The sequence below is a fragment of the Cinclus cinclus genome, chromosome 1, assembly GCF_963662255.1.
Source record: "Cinclus cinclus chromosome 1, bCinCin1.1, whole genome shotgun sequence".
Lineage (NCBI taxonomy): Eukaryota > Metazoa > Chordata > Aves > Passeriformes > Cinclidae > Cinclus > Cinclus cinclus.
In genome coordinates this window covers 45464124-45481157 of record NC_085046.1, presented here as the reverse complement: position 1 = coordinate 45481157, position 17034 = coordinate 45464124, and the positions used below count along the sequence as shown (strand labels likewise).

The 17034-nt window shown below is 40.3% G+C and overlaps 2 protein-coding genes across 5 annotated transcripts in view; one reads left to right on the top strand and one right to left on the bottom strand.

Annotated features, from left to right (window-relative positions):
- The window catches only part of BBS9 (Bardet-Biedl syndrome 9), a 194357-nt gene extending 181447 nt beyond the window's left edge, over positions 1 to 12910 (bottom strand). The window contains exons 1-5 of the mRNA XM_062505631.1: positions 12790 to 12910; positions 11636 to 11756; positions 8167 to 8317; positions 6971 to 7035; positions 4399 to 4512 (exon numbers count right to left, since the gene is read on the bottom strand). Of these exons, the coding sequence (XP_062361615.1) occupies positions 4399 to 4512; positions 6971 to 7035; positions 8167 to 8317; positions 11636 to 11747 (442 nt within the window). The 5' untranslated portion in view covers positions 11748 to 11756; positions 12790 to 12910. The remainder of the gene's footprint in view (positions 1 to 4398; positions 4513 to 6970; positions 7036 to 8166; positions 8318 to 11635; positions 11757 to 12789) is intronic.
- A 493-nt stretch (positions 12911 to 13403) lies between these two features.
- NT5C3A (5'-nucleotidase, cytosolic IIIA) overlaps positions 13404 to 17034 on the top strand; it is a 28166-nt gene continuing 24535 nt past the window's right edge. For 3 of the 4 annotated variants that reach the window (XM_062509718.1, XM_062509746.1, XM_062509698.1), the window contains exon 1: positions 13404 to 13556. In XM_062509718.1, coding sequence (XP_062365702.1) covers positions 13419 to 13556 — 138 coding nt within the window. In that variant the 5' untranslated portion in view covers positions 13404 to 13418. The remainder of the gene's footprint in view (positions 13557 to 17034) is intronic. The other variant, XM_062509690.1, reaches the window with a different exon arrangement.

The window sequence follows — 17034 nt, the reverse complement described above, 5'->3', positions numbered from 1 at the left end:
CCCTCTTCCGTCCCGTCCCCTCCCCCTTGTCACCAGGGCCCAGTCAACAGGTATCTTAGCATGACAATGGGGAAAATTCCACAGAGGGAAAAAGGGAAAGAAACCAACCCCCAACAGTCTGGAGGAGAAGCATTATAAGGAGCAGCTGAAGTCACTTCAGTTGATCAGCTTGGAGAAGAGGAAACTGAGAGGAGATGCCATGTGGTCTTCAGCATCCTCCTGAGGGGAGTAGAGGGGAGGTACTGGTCTTTCACTCTTGTGACCACTGACAGGACTTGAGGAAGTGACAAGAAGCTGAGTAAAGGGAGGTTTAAGTTGGATATCAGGAAGAAGTTTTTCACACGGAGGGTGGTTGAGCAGCTTCCCAGGGAAGTGGTCACAGTGCCAAATCTGTCTGAGTTAAAGAAGCACATGGCATGGTTCTTTAAGAGTGTCCTGTACAGGACACGAGTTGGACTGGATGATCCTGATGGAACCCTTCAAACTCCACATTTTCTGTGATTCTATGATTCTCTAGATGTCACCAATTGTACAACCAATTAATCATCCAGTGAACAGCCCATCCATCAAAACCATCTCCCTCCAATTTAAAGAGACAGATGTTGTAGGGGAGTGTGTCAAAGGCTTTATAGAAGTCCACATATATGACATCCTTACCTTGCCCACAGATGTAGTCACTCCATGGCACTTTATCACTAGGTCCCAGGTTGATCTGCCAGGACTTGCCCTTAGTGAAGCCATGCCGGCTGTCTAGAGTCATACCCCTGTTCTCCATGTGCCTTAGTGCAGCTTCTTGGAAGTTCTGTTCCATGATGTTTCCAGGCACACAGGTGAGGCTGACAGGTCGCAACTTCCCAGGGTGCTCCTTTCCAGCCCTTTTAAAATGCATTCAGTGTTTCCCTTTTTCCAGTTACCCTGGACTTCACCTGCTGCCATGACTTTTCAAGCATCATGGACTGTAGCTTCACAACTACATCAGACAATTCCTTCAGAACTGAGATGCCTCTCAGTCAGGTCCCATAGATTTAGGTTCCTCAGGTTGTCACAAAATGAATCTTCCCTTGCAATGGGAGAGATATTGTTTCTGCAGTCCTCCTTCTGCTCTCTAACACTCAAGAGGTGTGGGAAAACAGATTGCAAGTGAAGACTAAGGCAAAGAAGTTGTTGAGTTTCTCAGCTTTCCACTTGTCCACTGTTACCAGTTTGCCAGTGTTGCTACCTTTGACCTTCCTTTTCTGGTCAATGTTCTTGTAAAAGTCCTTCTTGTTGTTCTTTACACCCCTCACCAAGTTCATCTCCAGCTGTACCTTGGCTTTTCTGTAGCTATCCCTACTCAACCACACAGCATCCCTATATTCTTCCCAGATCACCTTTCCCTGCCTCCACTGGCTGTGCATTTCCGTCTTGCCCTTTAGTTTGACCAGCAGGACTCAACTCAGACATGTCCATCTCTTGCCTTCCTTTCCCAATTTCTCACACCTGGAGATCCTGAGTCCTTGCACTCTATGGAAGGCATCCTTGAAGATCTGCCATTTTTTGACTCCTTGTCCCTGAGGGCAGTTTCACAAGGAGTCCAACTAACTCCTTGAAGAGTGGGAAGTTTGCTTGCCTAAAGTTCATGGTCCTGACTTTACTTTTCACCTGTCCCATACCGCTCAGGACTGAAAACTCAAACTTTTTCTTGCTTTTGTCAATGTTAAGTCATATGGCTGAGTAGAATGCACTGCTTTACCACTAAAAGTATAGGATTAAAGATCCATAAAAAGAAAAACAAAGCATAACCTTCAGGAAGAGAAATCTGAGCAAGACTGAGCAACTTCAGAGATCAAGTTCTCTGTGTCAACTCCTACAGCATTCTTTGCTTACTCAGATGAAAAATCATGTTCCTGGGGGACTGACATCCACCTTCCTTCCTAACACTCCCACGGTATGCTTCCCTGTATGCATGCTTTCCCCCTTCTGTTCAACTGCCATTCTCCTGTGTCTGCTTCAGTAGCTCTGTGAACGACCTGTGAAGGGCCTCTTTCACCTTGTTTCAAACATGCTTGAGTATAGGGTAAGACACGTATTAGTCACAGTAGTAACAGAGGCAATAAGCGCAAACCCTCTCCCTGTATTTTCTCATTCTACTTGCAGACTGCCATGCAAAAGGCAGACTGCTAGCAAAGCAAGCTCATTGTTGCAGGCTTACAGCACCACCATTAATTAACTTCTGCTGAAAGCAAGAGACACTTTTAGCAGTTGCCTGAAAAAAATTCGTGAGAAGCCTGTGGAAGGCTGATAGTAAAAAAATTATTTACAGACTCTCAGTGGCACACCAGAACACCTGCCAAACACAGATACACATAGATAGCTTGGCAGGCTAGACGAGAACAGGTATTTCTTTACTAAATTAACACACTTGCTAGACCTCCTTTCTGGTTCACTCAGGCTGGTCTTGCAAGATGGAAATAAAACCACAATACTGTCCTTCATAAGCCTCAAGGACAGAACAAGATATTAAATATGATACTTAAAAAACCTGAAATAGATTCAATGCAAAAGGCTTGGGGCAAGATTAAAAGCATATCCTTGATAAGAAATCTAATCAGATAGTCCAGGAAAGCCACATTAAAAGAACATTCAGTCCAGGAAAACTACCAAAAAAGGAATATTCTTTCATTTCCCAAAAAGAACTTTCCCTGGTGTCCATTTTACCAATTCTCTGATGCTTCAACACATGCCTTACTAGCCCCCTGTCAGGTACCTGAACATTCACTATAATTTTCCTAGATCTAGGTCTTAAACAGAAAGCATCTTGGTCTTATAATATGAATATGTATTATTCATTACATAACATAAATCCCTGCCTTCTTTGCTTATTTATGACTTGAGATCATTCTTTGTCCAACAGCAATAAACACACATATGTGAACTGGAACATGGGGAAGAAAAAAGGAAAAGGTAATTAGCATGGCATGCTAACACAGAAAACTCAGAAAAGTTTACAGAACTCACCAGAGTCCCTTCTGCTATTCTTGCTGCTTTTTCAGGATTGGCCCTCATTTTGACCATCCTAGGTGTTGGTAAGTGTTTGGCTTGCTGAGTAGGTTCTAGGTTAAACATTACCTCCTGTCTCCCTAGCTTGCAATGACACCTTCTTAATCAGATTACTTGCATCCACTACAGCTCATGAGATAGGTCTGGTATGAAGATTAAGCTGGTGGTCAGACCTCTACTTAGAACTCCACGGTAAACAAATATGCACATCAAGAATCCAGATAATTTCTTCTGCAGAACTTCATGGTGGTACATGTTTACTTGCTTTATTCTTTCTGGATCATTCCAGACACCCACAACACTTAGTTTACTATCCACTATACATTTGTTACTGCAACTCCACTGTAGAATGTCATAAAGCATTATTACCTCTTCTCAGATTTAGGAACCTCTGTACTGTCTTTTTGCTTTTAACAGGAATATACCCATACCTTATACACTCACTCTTCAAAATACTCATAGCATTTATACAGGAGTTGACCATTTTCCCCAAGGTAATTGTAAGAAATTAGTAGGTGAAAATCTCTTCAATCAGTAAGGATTTTGGTCAGCTGAATTTAAGCCCAGGCACAAGCCTGAGTTTAGGGTAAGGCATCGTAGCATTATTACTGGCAAGCTATTACAGGCACAGAACCAAGGAACTGTAAGCATATATTTGCCATATTGATGCAGGAGACTGTCTGCCTTGGAAAGTGACTTACCACTCTGCCAACAATTTAGTGACACTATTTTTGTTGATGACTGCCACCCCCCAAATATTTTTCAGCAATCTTTACTTATGAAGAAAAGGAGATGTTATGCAAAGACAATCTAAATGCTTCCACATCAGAGCAGAAAAACAAGTTCACAAGTCCACAAGTTCAAAAAACACTTATATCTATTAAACTCATTCAAATCTACAAATACACCATAAATATTACTGTCCAATGTTCTGTCTTCCCAATATAAGTTAAACTAGTTTTTAGAAGTCTACATATCTTTCAAAACACTTGGTATCTTAGGTTCAGCAAAAGAAGATGTTAACTTTTTAACTTGTCCAGGATAAGCAAGCACAAGAATTAAAGCATAGAAGAAAATAATTATTTTTAGATGTTGAAGTACTTTACAAGGGATGAGCCAGGAATTTTGTCACCTTTTTTAAAACCAATATTATCCTTGTAAACTCATATCCAGTTCAAAATGTGAGAAAAAATGTACTCTGCATTTAATATTCTTTGCTCATTTCAGCTTATTTTCAGTATGCATCAGATAAAAAGTACCATCATGCATAGAAAGATGTTTTTCTCTAGACAGCAGCATCATGCTGCCTTTCAAAATTCAGTTAAACAACTAATTATAAAGAATATACAAGGAGCTTACCTTTTACACCACCAAATGGGCCATAAGTCATATTACAAGCAGTTCTCTGAAGATTGTGCTCATACATCAATTTAATCTGATACTGGTTCCCATGCTCCACATTCCCCTGAGTTCCTACAAAAAAAACATAGGGTAAATATTTATTAATTTGATCTACACACTGTGGAAGAAATAAAGGAGTATCAGTGTAAACAATCTGAAGAAAATGTAACTTAATTTCTAGTGGCTTTTGAGATATGTACGCTCACACTGCTACTTTCTTAAAAAAAAAAATCACCTAGCTACAAAATTCCTAAAGGTCAGAACTAGAAATAAGGTCTCATTGTAATATACATGTAGAAAGACCTTGCAAAAGGCTGAGATTTTACTACTTAAACACATTTTTATTGTTGGGCACACCTCTAAGATCATAAAAAAAGCTTTGATTCCCCCTGCTGAAAGGGGAATTCTTATGATTCTCTAGTTATTCAGTAAATATACTATATCAAACAGCCAGCTTCAGCTGCAGTAGTCTTTGTCTCGAATTAAGCTGTAGCTGGTCATTAGCTCCCACTTTACAAACTGTGTTTAGGACACACTCATGACTTGCCTTTACTTTGCCTGAAATTGCATTGAGTGATCAGCAATGCAGAGACAACAGATACGGTAACAAAAATAATTTTGTGATACACATCACATTCCCTGAAAAGGGCTGCATGAATTTTAATTTCCTGACTCCTTCAAGGAACTAGCAGAAAAAAAAAAGTCTTTCTAAAGAAACTGAAGTTCCTCTTTCAAGAATCAAGTATTTCCTGAATCCCATGAAGAAAGTAAAGCTCATTACATAAAGTAGTACTTAAGGACTAATATTAGCAAACAATAAAAAGTAAACCAAAACCTTTGAGAACAGTCACATCAGCTAGGATAAAGGTGTTTTCTATATATAGATAAACTTTCTATATAAAAAGGTGTTTTTCTTGATATTTTTAAATCCTACCAAAATTTTAATTATACAAAGATTATTCCAATAACAACATTCTATGAAAGATTTGTAGTTTATGCTAGCCTTTTAGGCAATTTCTCCAATCAAATCAAACATAGCTTTAAACAATTACCCCTAAAGCAGGCTCACATTAGGGAAAAGCCTTGAATAGACATGAGGGGAAAAGCCCTGCTGAGTAGTAACTAGATAATCAGCAAGACTTCAGGATAAACAAGTTAGAAAGTTATCAGTCTGTGTATATTGACTGTAATACAATATCAAGGCCATACTTTAGTCAGCCCTGAAGGATGTTTTCATCTGTCAAAACAAGCAGCATAGTGATTTTTATTATGAATAACTGATATGCCAACATGTATAAAGCAAGTAAAGATTCCACCTTCTGAAAGTGCAGTTTGCCTTAAAAGCATAAAGAAGTAATGATAGTTATTTCTCAAAGGAGCTTGTTTGAGAGTACCCACTCAGACAGCAGAAATTAACTTTAAATGACAAATTCTTACAGATTAGTATGAAAAGTCTATTAAAAGATAGCAAAATTTTACTTTTTAGTATTACTTAATTGCTTAAGCCATGGAGACCAAACAGCAAATTATAACTACTAAAGACTTCTAGACTTACTGTCATGTGCTCTTAATGCAAATTTATTTTAAAAATGGTTTTAATAAAAATTGTACTGCTAGGTTACAATCCTAAGGCATAAACACTAATACAGCAAAGAGAAAGCACAAAAACTGCAGTACATCTCTAAGAATCTCTCCTCAGCAAAGACAACTTTCACAGATGTCTCCAGACAAAGCGAGCACATTTTTGTAACATGTCTGACTACAAGGCTCTAAATAGGAAACAAGCTGCTCCAACAAGAAAACCATGTTCTTGTAATGAAAGGAATCACAGTGTGTCCCTGCATGGAGAAAATGAACAACACCATGTTGTCTATTGAATTTTAAAGATGGGTGTACCATTAATAAACCTCTTAAATCTGTGCTTTCTTCTGAGCATACAGAATAAAAAAAAAAATTAAAGCACAGAATATATATTTCATGACTAGGCTCTTCACATACGGAGAGAACAACATCATACAGAATTTCCAGCCAAAGGCAGTAGAAGAAAGAGGATTTAGGACAAAACACAGTAGTTTCACCTTCTTACCAGTATAACCTCCTGTCTTCTCTGTCTACCTTACCAGTGTTCTGGCTTTCTAAAAAATTATCTGGACTTCTGAAGTCAGAAATAATCATAACTGTTTATTTTTAAAGAGCTAGGTAGGTCAGCATTATACAACCATTTATTCATTAGCGTGTTGGACAATAACAGCAATTTATAGAACCATAATGAGAACTAGTTGCTCACAATCACTGCTAACCACAGACAATCACACACATCACATTATCTCAAGCATGGAACAGATCAGCAAACCACTGCTAAACCTAATTACTAATGTCTCCTCTTCATACATAGGCTTGAGTGAAAGAACATGACTCCAGATTTTCAGTAATGATGAGCAAACACTGTACATACCAAGTTTCACATCAACCTAATCCAAACTTTAGAATACACTTAAAATCACTGGAAAGCTTGAATCTGTAAACTAACCTGAAACAGCAAACACACAGAGTTTTCGGCAATGCAACACAGCCAGATGAAGTCCTTCAGTACCACTGTAAAGAAGGGTATAAGAAACACTATTTTCAGATAAACTCAAATAGAATTGATACAGGATAAAATTCAAGTAACATGTTGAAATTGCTCTCATGTGTAGGCGAAATGCAAAGGTTTGGGTGTTAGATGCTAGCATAAAATCTCAGAAGTACTGATTTTCCTAAATTCATGGTGTAGTTTGGACTTAATTTCAAAATCAAAATGAATCCTTTAAGAACATATTTTGAGATTATTTTCCCAGTTTAGTTTGAAACTGATTTGAAACAAGGTGCTGTTAATCTTTCATGGACGAATGACACATGGATCATCCCTCCAAACAAGCATTATTCAGCAATAGCAAACATTACTTTTTTTAAATTCACTTTTGTACTAGTTGCATGGAACCTTCAAACTCTCACATTCTTCTTCTTCCAAACACAAATAGTATTTTTAGCAAAGTACTTGTGCTGTAAGTACAGAAAATGTTATAGCTCATTTCACAGAGAAAGACATCATTCCTGCAAAGAGTCCTTCCACGACTACTTAACCCTTTGGTCTCAGAACATGAATCTTTCCCATGGTTAGTACAGGTTTTACTTCATTTTTTAAATAAAGTTCATGCTACAGTATTAGAAGTTCATTTCAAAATTAAAATTAATCCTTTAAGAACTAATTACTAAAATAAAGTTCTCCTAAGTAGATTCTCTTACAGTCAATTAACTGTAAGGTGTTTTCCTTAGAGTCACAGTATCTCTCCTCTACATGGCTACTTTTTTTCACTAAATTCATTGGAATTAAGGATCTTCTATCCTTTATCAACAGGAAATGAATGGCCAGTATTGCATCCTAGACCATAACAAGTTAGTCAAGTATTCTTAACACCTTAAAAGAACTTTCAATGTCAAGTTTTTCTTGTTCTACATACTTCTAAAGACTATATAACTATCTGGTAGATTATCCTCTATATATACCTTAAGTAAAAATCTCTCGTATGAAGATGATTCAAGAAGCAGATCAAATGCATACTATAGGATTTATAGATGCGACATATAGTTGTCCATCTAGAAACTGAAAACTCACTCACCAAAACAAAGAAAGAAAATCACATCTAAGACTTAAACAAACAGCACCATAGCCTGCCATTTACTTACGAAACAAATTTTCCCACTTCCACCTGCAATATTGGTTCTCGCAACTGCACTTCCAAGAGCAAGTCTTCAGGTTGAACTTCATCTCCAGGTTTCACAGGATGTGGATTAAAGATTCGGAGATATCCCTTATAACTGCCCACAATAACTTTATCTACAAAACAAACAAACAAACAAACAAACAAAAACAATACATAGGGTACTACAGTATGCAATAGCACATGCGGAATTCAATTTGCTGCAGAGTGCTTCAAGTAATACCATAAAAAGATATAACATAGACAAGATCCTATTAATGTTCATTGTGGTCTATCTTGTAGTCTAACTTTAGCAATCACATTTTTTGCAGATATGTGAGTATCTGTCAGCACCAGTGATAGCAGCGATAAGGTTGAGTGTTTATGGGTAAGAATCAGGGAAAAGGCCAATGAGGCAGATGTCATGGTGGGAGCCTGTTACAGACCACCCAACGAGGACAAACAGGCAATGAAATATTCTACAGGCAGCTTGAAGAAGTTTCACAATGACCAGCGCTGGCTCTTGTTGGGGGTTTCAACTTGCCAGATGTCTGCTGAAAACACAGCAGGGAGGAACTGTCTAGGAGATTCCTGGAGTGTATGAAAGGTAACTACCTTACACAACTGGTGAAGTAGCCAACTAGGGAAGGTGCCCCATTGGATTTGCTGTTTGTGAACAGAGAAGGATTTGTAGATGATGTGATGGTTGGAGGCTGCAGTGGGCACAGTGATCACAAAATTTTATTTTCAGTTCTCAGAGGAGGAGTGAATGGGAACAGTAGAACAACTGTCATGGACTTTCTGAGGGCAGACTTTCACCCACTTAGGAGACTGGTTGACAGAATCCCTTGGAAGGCAGTCCTGAAGGGCAAAGGGGCCCAGGTAAGCTGCACATTTGTAAAAAAGGAAGTCTTAAAAGGTACAGGACTAGGCTGTCCCCATGTACCAAAGAAAGTTTTCAGGGAAGAATACCATCCTGGCTGCACAGAGCTTTGGCTGGAACTCAGGAAAAAGAGGAGATATGATCTTTGGAATAAGGAGCAGCTGAATCAGGAGGACTGAATCAGCTGTATCATAAGGTTATGCAGGAAGAAAATTACAAGGGCAAAAACCCAACTAGAACTTAATCTAGCTAGAGCCATAAAATACAATAAAAATGTTTATATTAATACATCAGCAACAAAAGGATGGCCAAGAAGAATCTCCATTTTTATTGGAGATGGGGGAAACATAGTGACAAAGGATGAGGAAAAGGTTGAGGTACTTAGAGCTGCCTTTGCCTAAGTCTTCAATAGAGCAGCAGTTGTTCTCTGGGTATTCAGCCCCTGAGCTGGCAGACAGGAACAGGGAGCAGAATGAGGTCCCCATAATGAAAAGGGAAATGGTCAGCATTCTGCTACATCACTTAGACACAAACACAAGTCTATGGGGCCACCAGATGGGATCCACTCAAGAACACTGAGAATGGAAGTGCTTGCCAAGCCACTCTCCATCATTTATCACCAATCCTGGCTGACCAGGGAGCTCCCCGTTGACTGAAAATTAGCAAACATGAGGCCCATCTACAAGAAGGGTCAGAAGGAAGATCCAGGGAAGTACAGGCCAGTCAGCCTGACCTCAGTACCAGGGAAAGTCATGGAGCATATCATCTTTAGTGCCATCATGCAGCTTGTATGGGATAACCAGGGGATCAGACCAAGCCAGCAGGGTTTTAATAAGTGCAGGTTCTGTTTGACCAGCCTGATCTCCATTTATGATGAGGTGACCAGCCTGATGAAAAAGGGACAGATTGTTGTTTACCTCGACTTCAGTAAACCTTTAACAGCATTTCCCACAGCATTCTCCTCAAAATACTGGATAGTCACAGCTTAAACAGGCACATTGCTTGGGTAGAAAAGTGGCTGGGTGGCTGAGCCCAGAGAGTGGTGGTGAATTTAGTTATATTCAACCAGAGACTGGCCAAGAGTGACACGCCCCAGGGCTCAGTACTGGGGCCAGTCCTATTTAATATCTTTATCAACGACCTGGATGAGGGGATCAAGTGCACCCTCAGTAAGTTTGCTGATGACACCAAGTTGGCTGGGAGGGTGGGACTGCTGGAGGGAAGGATGGCTCTGTAGCAGAATTTGAACAGGAAAAATGGATTGAGGCAAATCATATGTAGTCCAACAAGGCCAAGTGCCAGGTCATTCACTTCAGTCACAACAACCCCATGCAACAAAACAGACTTGGGGAAGAGTGGCTGGAAAGCTGCCCAACAGAAAAGTACCTAGGGTTACAGTTGACAGCAGCTGGCACTTGAGCCAGCATGTGCCCAGGTGGCCAAGAAGGCCAATGGCATCCTGGCTTGAATCAGAATGTGGGTGGCCAGAGAAGTATTGCCCCCCTGTAATCAGCACTGGTGAGGTTGCAACTCAAATAATGTATTCAGTTTTGGGCCCCTCACTACAAGAAAGTCATGGAGATGGTAGAGCATGGCCAGAAAAGGGCAACAAAGCCAGTGACGGGCTTAGAGTTGCACTAGGGGCTGTAAAATCTAGATAGGATATTAAGAAAAACTTCACCAAAAGGGTTGTGAAGCACTGGAAGAGACTGCCAAAGGAAGTGGCTGAATCACCACCCCTTGAGGTATTTAAGACATGAAGACATAGTGCTCAAGGATATGATTTAGTAGAGAACACAGTGTTAGCTGTTGGACTCTATGTTCTTAACGGTCTTTTCCAAACTAAATAACTCTAATGAATTTCTACTGAAAAAGGTTGTACACCAAATCAGCAACAGCTCAATTTTATTCAAATTATTCTGAAAAGGGAGAATCTTATATTAAAATAATTTTAGAAGAGTATGGCAGCAAGGAAGTCAAACTCAGGTACATCTACCAGGCAAAAACAAAGTTCCAAGGTGAGCATGACATCATAAAGACAGCAAGAATTTGTTAATTTAAAAAAATACACACAAAAAAACTCTCCCTGACAGCAAAGATCATTTCACATTATTAATGACTACACAGAAACACAGGGTTTACTCAAATACAGTCACTTACTTCAGCTGTCACTTATTTTCCAGAACAAAAGGGTTGTTTTTTTGCTTTTCTGATTTCTTAACTTTTTAGCTCTCATCTTCCTTTTTTCTCTCCTTTTGTTTTTACAAGTAACAACGTGTTTGCTCTCATGACTAACTGAAAATTCTTTATTTTAAAGATATCTACCATTGACGGAAGACAAGAGAAATTAAGACAAGAGAGTGAACACAAGGAAGAATTAACATATTCAGCAGCATACAAATGTTAAAAGAGAACACTGAATTTGTCTTCTTAAGATACAAGGACACATTAAAGATAGCAGATCTAAAACTAACTAGCCAACTAGCCAGGCCAATAAGCTTTCAGCATGCATTGGTCAAAGCAAACCTACAGATGTGTAGCTTAAAAGCCAGCAATTTTAATTTGAATTTACCTTGTCCACTGCCACTGTTATCAACATCAGCAACACACAGACAGCCTTGGTCAAACTCTTCCTTTTCTCCAAGAATGGTGGACCACCAGTCTCTAGCTTTAAACAAGGACATTCTTCTTTACTGAAAAGGAAACAAACCATTGTTAAAATTTATACTAATACATGCAACTGTTTATACAAAAATCTTATAAAGTTTCCTTAAATATATTACACCTCTCAGATTCACATTGCACTAGTGTGTGCCAAATGAATGTCAATTCCAGGTGTCTTAAATTCCTGGTTATACAGTTAAGAAAACAACCTCAGAATCTAAGTGTCATTAGTTAAATTAGTTGTGATAGACACTGCTAGCCATATGAAGAAAATGCAACAAAATAACAGACTTTTAAAAACCGTTAAATGCTAAATGCCTTCTGTTACAAGCACTAAGTAATAAAAAGTTTTCAAAGTCTCAGAACTGGGGTCTCTTCTCTTACCAAGGAGTACCAGGAAAAAAAAAAAAACTGATGCAAGTCCTCTGCAAGAGAAATTATTTTTAGACAAGTAAATGGAGGCATGAACAGACGATAATCAAAACTTCCACCGTTTAATCGCCTTGAAGATGCTTCATTGACACGACTGAAGAACTCGGTCATACAGGGCACAAATCAGCTTTTCTGTTCCACACCAGATGTTATTTTAAGAAGGGGGGGAGGGGAAGGAGCGAGGAGACTAATCCCTTTGCGGGCAGCTTGACAATAACATTATGCTAGCTCAAAACTCACAGCTCCGTGCCTATGGACCCCGACACTCGATCCCACAGCCCGTATAGGAGAGGGGCCGCTATGCACCGGCAGCTCCAGCGGGAAGACGGGATTGGGAACAAAAGCAGCCTGCAATCCCGCGCCTTTCCTCTTTCAAGGAAACCAAGTCCGGCACACAAAACCACTTATTTCCCACCTTTTACCCGTCGCTATGCCCGCTAGGCAACCTGCTGCCACTGAGCGCAGGCACAGCAGAGCCCTCCACACATACCCCGTCACCCCCTCCTGCCCTCCCTCACAGAGTCCCTGAGCAGCACGCACTGCACCTACACCGAGCCTGGGACACGGACAGACACCGACACACATCCCCGTGAAGCCGGAGAAGGGAGACGGAACCCGGCGGGGGCTTACTTGGGCGGGATGCGGTAGCTCCCTGGCACGGCGCAGTCCGAGCCGCCCCGGGACGGTAGGCCCGCTTCCTCGCTCAGGCGCGGCCCGAGGCGAGACACAGAGCAGTAGGGCTACAGACGCATTCAGAACGCCACCGCCATCTCCAGCACCCTCCTTTCCCCACCGCTGGCACCCACCACTGGCCACCCCACGCCCCGCCCAGGGGAGAGCTTGGGAAATGTAGTTTGGGAAGCGGCGCCATTGTCCGTTGGGCTTTCTCACTTCGACCTGTACTTGGGGGGAAGAGCAAAGAAGAGAAACGTTTCTTTTGTATTTTAAGACAGGAGGGGGTTAAAAAGAAAATAAAAAAAACAACCTTAAGCATTTGGCGGCTTGAGCTGTTTCTTTTTCAAACCCCTCGCAGAAACCTCTTGCTCTCGAGGCGCCCAGCTCCACCCGTGCGTCCACCCTTCCCCCCCCCGCCCTTTCCCCTCTGGCGTGGTACGGCCGGCGAGGGGCCGGGACTGCGGGGCGCGTGCGGCGCCGTCGTTGCCGACCCGGCAATCGGCCTGGGAGGACCGTCCGGGTTCCCCCTCCTTCGCTCACACCGAGGGCGCAGCCGCGCTCCCGGCGCTCCGGGAACTGTTACCATGGACAGGACCGCCGTGGCCAAGATGGGAGCTGTGGCGAGCGCCAGCGTATGCGCGCTGGTGGGCGGGGTGGTGCTGGCGCAGTATATCTTCACCATGAAGAAGAAGACGGGTAAGAAGACCAAGATCATCGAGATGGTACGTGGTAAGAGGCCGAGAGTGTCTCGGTCCCCGGACGCACGCCCTTCTCCTTGTCCTTATTCTCTTGCGGCTGGAGGCTCCCCACGGCCGCCCCCACGGAGCCAGGCGGATATCCCGAGGGGATATCTGGAGGGGCAGAGGGGGCGCCTTGAGCTCAGTTTGGAATTTCTGTACGGATAGGCGCTGGAGGCAGGAGCAGCTGTTCCACCTCAGCGTGACCCACTAGCACGGAAAAGGTGCGTGTGGAAAGGATCTGCGCCATCCTGCCTTGTCCTATCCGGCCCATGTGTACCTGTAGGACACATACGTACCCCTGAGTCTTGGTGGTAATTTACAAGCCGGCTTGCAATTTGTTTAAAAGAAAAATGGACACGCGTACACACGTGTTCAACCATCTGTTGAAACTGGGAAGCGCAGTCTGTTCGCGGTTACTATAAAAGGAAGACGGAGCTCGCTGTCTCTTGCTGCCCTTGTTAAACTTGTTGTTTAGGAAGTTGTTTAAATATCTGCTTATAAATAGCTGGGTCGTAAAAGATCTTAGTTTAGACAAAGTGCCAATTATGTGGAAGTCCTTCAAATTTTGCAATTTGCACACTGCCGTACCAAAGAACTGAAGTCGTCAAGGCACTTGATGTTAGCTAATGGGTATTTTGTGATCCACCCTGCTGAATTTTACTGAAGGCTCTGATGAATTTTTATAATTACACGTGGAAACAGATTTTAGTAAGAGCTAGGATTCCTGTATGTAAATTACGAGCTGCCTAAGTACTCATTTGGCCACGCATTGCCATGCTTGCCAGTGGAATTCATGCAGTGCAGTTTGTGATAACGTGGATCCAAAGAAGAATTCTACTTTGAGTTTTTGCTAATTGTAGAGACATTGCTTACTGTTGAAAAAAATACTGGTTTTAGTCATCAGTCATGTCATCTGAGAATTTGGAGGCGGTTGCCTTGCTCTTTAGTTTCTCCAAGCCCACTTCCAACAGCTTGTGGGAGAGCAGAAAGTTTGGATTGCCACTTTAGAGAGGTTTTGGACCTATTTCTGTGAAAAGGCTTTGGTCTCTATAATAGGATTTTACAAAACTTATTTGAAAACTTACAGTGGCATAACATTGATTAACAATAAATTATTTTTTTTTTTAGTTCTAGTACTATAATACTGGAACTTACTTGTGAGTTATGACAATAAAAAACAATAAAATAGCAGCATCTAAAAGCTTGAACTTATGAGTGCTTAAAAGGCAAATCCAGTAGTTTCACTAACTTGTGTTCATACCTGATTTGAGCTGTAGTACAGAAAGTACCTAATAATTGCTGAAATGTATTCATATTAACTTTCTATACAATGCTTAAGTGGTGTTTTAGCTGGGAAGACTTGAACTTCGCCAAGATTTTGCCTTTGGTAAGGGAAAAAAATCATTATGACAACACTAAACTGATTTCTGGTAAGTTATTTTCTTAAGTATGTACTTCACATAACATTTTCAGAGCTACGTTCTTAGACACAAACCTATTAGTAGATATTTCCAAAATTTCACTTCTATGGTTAGAGCTTCCCTCAGCTTTAAATTGCAAGGGGAAGATGAAGCTTGTTGAAAGCCCTGCCCGATTTCTTATGCAGAAACATTTCATCAATTGGATGCAACACATTCATACTCAAAGTGAGCATTTCAGCTGATATTCAGGTTGGCCATTTCACCAGCTAGCAAACATCCTTAGTTCTAAAGGTGCAAGTCTTCTTTCTTGAGCAGTATTTTCAGTGGACACATGTATTCAGGCTGTGCATTTTCTTTGAAATAAGTGAAATAGTGATGAAATGGGGTATGAAACTTCATACCAAGGAGTTAAGTTTGTCAAGTATGGACAAAAATGTGTACATGTGTTTTAATTGAATAAGCTGCATTCTGAAGAACTTTATTTTATCCACCAATGCAGATTTGATTCAATGTTTGTCATTTACAAGACACTGTATCAGTTTTATTTTATGACAAGAGAAACCTTTCTTTCAGCTGTGGTGGAGAATATGCTATTTTCCAGTCTGTAATTTAGTGTAATTTAGGATGGTGGTAAAAAACAATACTGCCTTATTGAAATGTATTTTCTTCCAACACCAGGCTGGTCTTCAGTGTTAGATTAAAATTGCAGGATCATTCTTGTATTTTCAGCAGATTTTTTTGGTTCAAATTTACTTTGGGTAATGTTACACTTTAATTTTATATACACATTAGACTTAGAATTACCTTGATGTATAATTTTTATCAAAAGCAGTAGGGAGCAGGCCTATCTACACCTTAGTTATGTGAATAAAATATTATTTCATTATAATTAACTACAGCATTTTTTTCTTTGTCAAAATAAAATTAGATTAATATAAAACCCAAGTTTAAGTAAAAGAAAATACAGCTGTCTTTTAAGTGCTAGGAAGACAGGGACTTTACAAATCAAAGAGAATATCCATAAGATGTTACCACCAAGGATTATGATGCCAAGACTGTTTATTGTGAAGAAATGTGGAAAGGGTTCTCAAGCACCATGGGAAAGGGTAACCCTCTTTCTTTGCTGAATAATGAAATCAAGTAATTCTCAAATATCTAGCTCACATTTCAGTAGATTAATTCCTTAAGCACACCAATTAGCCTGGTACAGAAATCTAAGCTTAATGGAGACACCTTAAAATTACTTCATCTTATTTGATAAAAAAAAGGTTTAAATTCTAATTAAAATGTTAATATTGTCTCTTCCTTCAGGGTATGTAATTTGCAAACAGAGTTTCCCTTAGGCACTCATGAATCTAGACAGTTACTTCAACTCCACTTCTGAAGTAACAGAGGCATTAATAGTAATCGTCTCATGAAGTTTCACTCTGGTAAGAAACAACCATCTCTCCAAGCCTTCTGTTATTATTTACGCAGCCACATTGCCAATTCTATGAAACAGAATAAGTTTATAACTGTAAGTTATAACTGTACTTATAAACTGTATAAGTGTTGCCACAGTCAGGTGAAAGCAAAAGTTAACCATAAGGTTGTTGACTTCAAGTTAAAGGGATGTTAACAATTTAATTAGATTTTCAGAGTAACTTTTTAGAAAATGTTTCCGGCTATTTTAGAATGAGATTAAACCTTATAGTAACATTCAGTCTTGGATTTTTCAAGCCATGGACAAGTTTGCATTTAAATTATGGATTCCTATACAGCAAATAGTTGTACTGCCAATAGACTCAAGTTTTGATTACTCTTTACCGAGCCTTTTATCAGCTCAGCAGAAAACAGGTGTTGACAAACTAGAGCGAAAAACATTGCCTAAATCTTTGAAAAGCATTCACGCGTAAGCAGTAGCCCAAATTAATTGAAATATGGAGTTAACATAAGAAAAACCTTAGAGGAGTAACAGCATTTTTTGTTGCCTGTTTCATAAACAAAGTTGTTTAAATCTTGGGGTCTTTTACTGTAGCTTGTTCCTCACTCTTTGGGTT